This window comes from Antrostomus carolinensis, unplaced genomic scaffold (genome assembly GCF_000700745.2).
Source record: "Antrostomus carolinensis isolate BGI_N321 unplaced genomic scaffold, ASM70074v2 scaffold7295, whole genome shotgun sequence".
Lineage (NCBI taxonomy): Eukaryota > Metazoa > Chordata > Aves > Caprimulgiformes > Caprimulgidae > Antrostomus > Antrostomus carolinensis.
In genome coordinates this window covers 23,361-26,678 of record NW_010314155.1, presented here as the reverse complement: position 1 = coordinate 26,678, position 3,318 = coordinate 23,361, and the positions used below count along the sequence as shown (strand labels likewise).

General features: G+C 36.0%; 1 protein-coding gene across 1 annotated transcript in view; it reads left to right on the top strand.

The window, feature by feature from the left end:
* The first annotated feature begins 1,192 nt into the window (after nucleotides 1–1,192).
* The window catches only part of EFCAB7 (EF-hand calcium binding domain 7), a 23,375-nt gene continuing 21,249 nt past the window's right edge, over nucleotides 1,193–3,318 (top strand). Inside the window, exon 1 of the mRNA XM_010167535.1 lies at nucleotides 1,193–1,379. Coding sequence (XP_010165837.1) covers nucleotides 1,193–1,379 — 187 coding nt within the window. The remainder of the gene's footprint in view (nucleotides 1,380–3,318) is intronic.

Below are 3,318 nucleotides of genomic sequence, written 5' to 3'. Positions count from 1 at the left end.
AAAGGTTACAATTTTGACAAATTTTACTGTTAGTTATATGTTTTATTGAGTTATAACTGTAAAAACAGAAAAAAAAAAAGGCTATTCTGGTATGGGTTGTCACCAGAAAAAAAGCATGTAATCAGTTTGATAATTATTATATCACTTTCTTTTTAACACTGAATGTTAATGGTGTTTATGACATTACACAGTGTCTCTGCAGAAGCTGTGTGAAGCTTTGCCAGCCAAATCAGTCTTGGAAATGTGAAAGTCAACTTTTAAGTGAGGGAGGAAATCCTGATAAATAGGCAGTTCAATATAAACGTGCTCCCATGAAGTTTTCACTGGATGACAAAGGGGCCTTTTACTCTGCTCTTAACACCAAGAAATATAATAAGAGAATCTGACATGACATGAGTCAGTCGTGATCATGCAGCCACAGAGCTCTCTCCAATGAGATAAGTGCTGCATCCATTCTTGATAATATTTGTTTGGTGAAAAAGTCTTTTAAATAATTCTGTGCCTCTCACACCTCTGGCCATGTTTAAATTGCCTTTTTTTTTTTCCTAAAAATACTCCACCTTTGCTACTGCTGGTGACCAGTAGCAACAGTGAGAGTGGCACTGGGAGCAAAACAGTGGTAGGTACGGCGCGTTCATTAATTAACCATTGTGACAAATCATGCTAGGCATAGACTGTGGCAGTAAAGTCATCAGAGCCAACAAGTGAGTTTCTGTACAAACTCTGCCGTTGTTTCTGTCTTTAGGACAATTTAGCTAACGTGGCAAGAGTAGAAATTCTAGTGAAAATGTGTAGAAAGGACAAGTCCTAGTGGTTTAATTCTAAACGTGGATAGCAATGGCTCATATCACAGATCACTTGGAATTTTTTTTTAATGCTTTCAAATTACAAGACTGTATAATCATTGTGGTATCAAATGTCTGAAATAAAAACACAGTCCAATAAAATGAAACCTTTTACTGCCATTAAAGAATAAATTGTGAATAAGTAGAGCTGTTTTTTGTTTGTTGATCTTATGGTACTTACCTACAAAGATAAGTAAGTATTCCCATCCCAGATTTAGAGAATGGAAAACATATGACCTGGATGTTAGGATAATTTGTGCTAATCTGTGTTTCAGAGGACAGAGCAGAAGTATTATTAAACAGGAAAAAGAGTAACAAATTCTAACTGTAATTGTATTCTTCACAGAATGGCCAGCAGTCCTGAGAATAACACATCCTTCTCCGTTCAGAAAGTCACACGCTTCGAAAGTTCCCAGGCAAGGAAGTCCCAGCATGCAGAAGAAGCAATCTTTTACCTGAACTGCCGAGCAGCTTATCTAACTGTTTTAAAAAGCAGTTTAGAAAATATTAAATCAAAAGAACAACTCAGTTTAGGTAATGGCTGATTATTTTTCCCCCCTGACTATTGTGTGTGATTATGACAGCGGGTAGGTTACTTACAGCAGTCAGAAATTCAGTAGTGAGAGTATCCCAATGCATAAACTCAGTAACTTTTTTAAGGGATTTACAGTAGTTTTAGACAGGGTTGAGATTTCAAGTGTTGGTGGCTGTATTTTCATCATTTACTTGTTATAAAATATGTCAAGTAGTGACTTTTCAAAATTTATAGAAACTACCATTCCTCAAAGTTTTTCATTTTCCTCAAATCCTGGATCTTTGTTGCTCGGTGTTGGGTGACACGTGGAAGTGGGAATAGTATACAGAGCTTTTCATCTGTAAATCACCACTGTGAATGAGCAAGAGTCAATACTAGCTGACAGCTTACAGGGGCCCTAAGTGAGTTGTTTAACCACACCAAATTTGATGTTTTTGATGCATTGTTGTTAATTTGATGCATTGTTGTTTACTTGAGTTCTGCTTTTTGATGGTGACATTTCTGCAATACATTTTTCCCCCTATCCCTGACAAATGATTCAGTGAGTGGGTCTCAGTTCAGTTTATAGTGGGCAATTGCACTGGCACAGAAAATCACCGTGATAACTGGCATTAATTGGCACAGAAGTTTGCAGACTCATAGGAGAGGTTGTTACTGGAGGCATGGATGTGGTAATTTACCCCTAAAGATAGTCTCACTGCTCAGTTTTAAGCTAATTTGACTAATATGTGAAAATATTACTTTTCCTCTGCCAACTTCATGTGACCAAATGTACCTTTTCAGGTACTGGTGTTTCATAAGAATTCTTGCTCTTATTTTCTTTAAACTCCTACTGAATTACAATGTTCCCATAGACTAAAATCCAAAGTTTTCCTTTTTTCCATCCATATTTTATTTGTGTATAAATGGTATTGCTAACAGCAGTACAACAGGAAAAAAAATATCTCTGAATGCTTCACCTGTACTAAATCAAGGTGTTAGTAGATATTGAAAGCTGAGGAGCTTAACAACATCTGTTTTGAAAACCTGTGCTATTTCCAAGTTCATTGCGTGAAACTATTAGGAAAGTTACAAAAGTTTACCTGAAAAATGGTAGTTAGGGCTGTGTATTGGAAATGGATTTCTTTAGAGTATATCTTAGTGACTGAGTAAGATAAGGAGGGAGTACAATAAGACTGAGTAATAACCTGTTGCAGTTGTGAAATAGATTTCACCATCCCAGATAAAATTTCTCAAGCAAATTTAATGCCAACTTTGCTATCTTGGAGTTGTAGGATTGTGTACTATGTCTTACCATGTTTGGGGTTTGGTTTTGTTTTCTTTTTTAGTTTTCTTTCTTAGAGCATTTTTTGTCCTTTTGTGAAAAAGTTTATTTGTGGTTGGGTGTAACAGCAGAGGATTGTGTTAGGAAACTCATGAAAGTGTCTTTCAGTTCTGTTTTCTACCTGGAGTTTTCTGATGTCAAAATCTTAGCTCGTTTTATTGGAAAAAATGTTTCCAGCTCACATAGTTGCCAGAGTAAGAATGAGAACAGAAACCTGCAGTTAGATAAAGAGAACTGAAATATATAATTAAAAAAATAATTACTTTTACTTTGTGGGTTTTGGGATACAGCTCAGGATGCACTTGGGGATTGGTGGTAGTACTGGTTGCTTTCTCAAGTTCTCCTCATAGACTATGATGCCAGTAAAAGATATGTGTATTATGGCACTGCAGTGGTTTGTAATAAAAACAAAACAAAGCAAAAACCAAGGAGTGACTAAAGGCAAAAACATACTAAGCTATCAAATAATTTAGTTATATCATAATTCTAGTGACTGTATTTTTTTTTTTTTTTGGCATATGTGAGGAAATATTTGTCACTAATGGCTGCATTGCCTGTGCCTAAAATACCTGAGGTCTCCATGTGGAAACTGCCACTGTCAAAGCTGAGTGTAC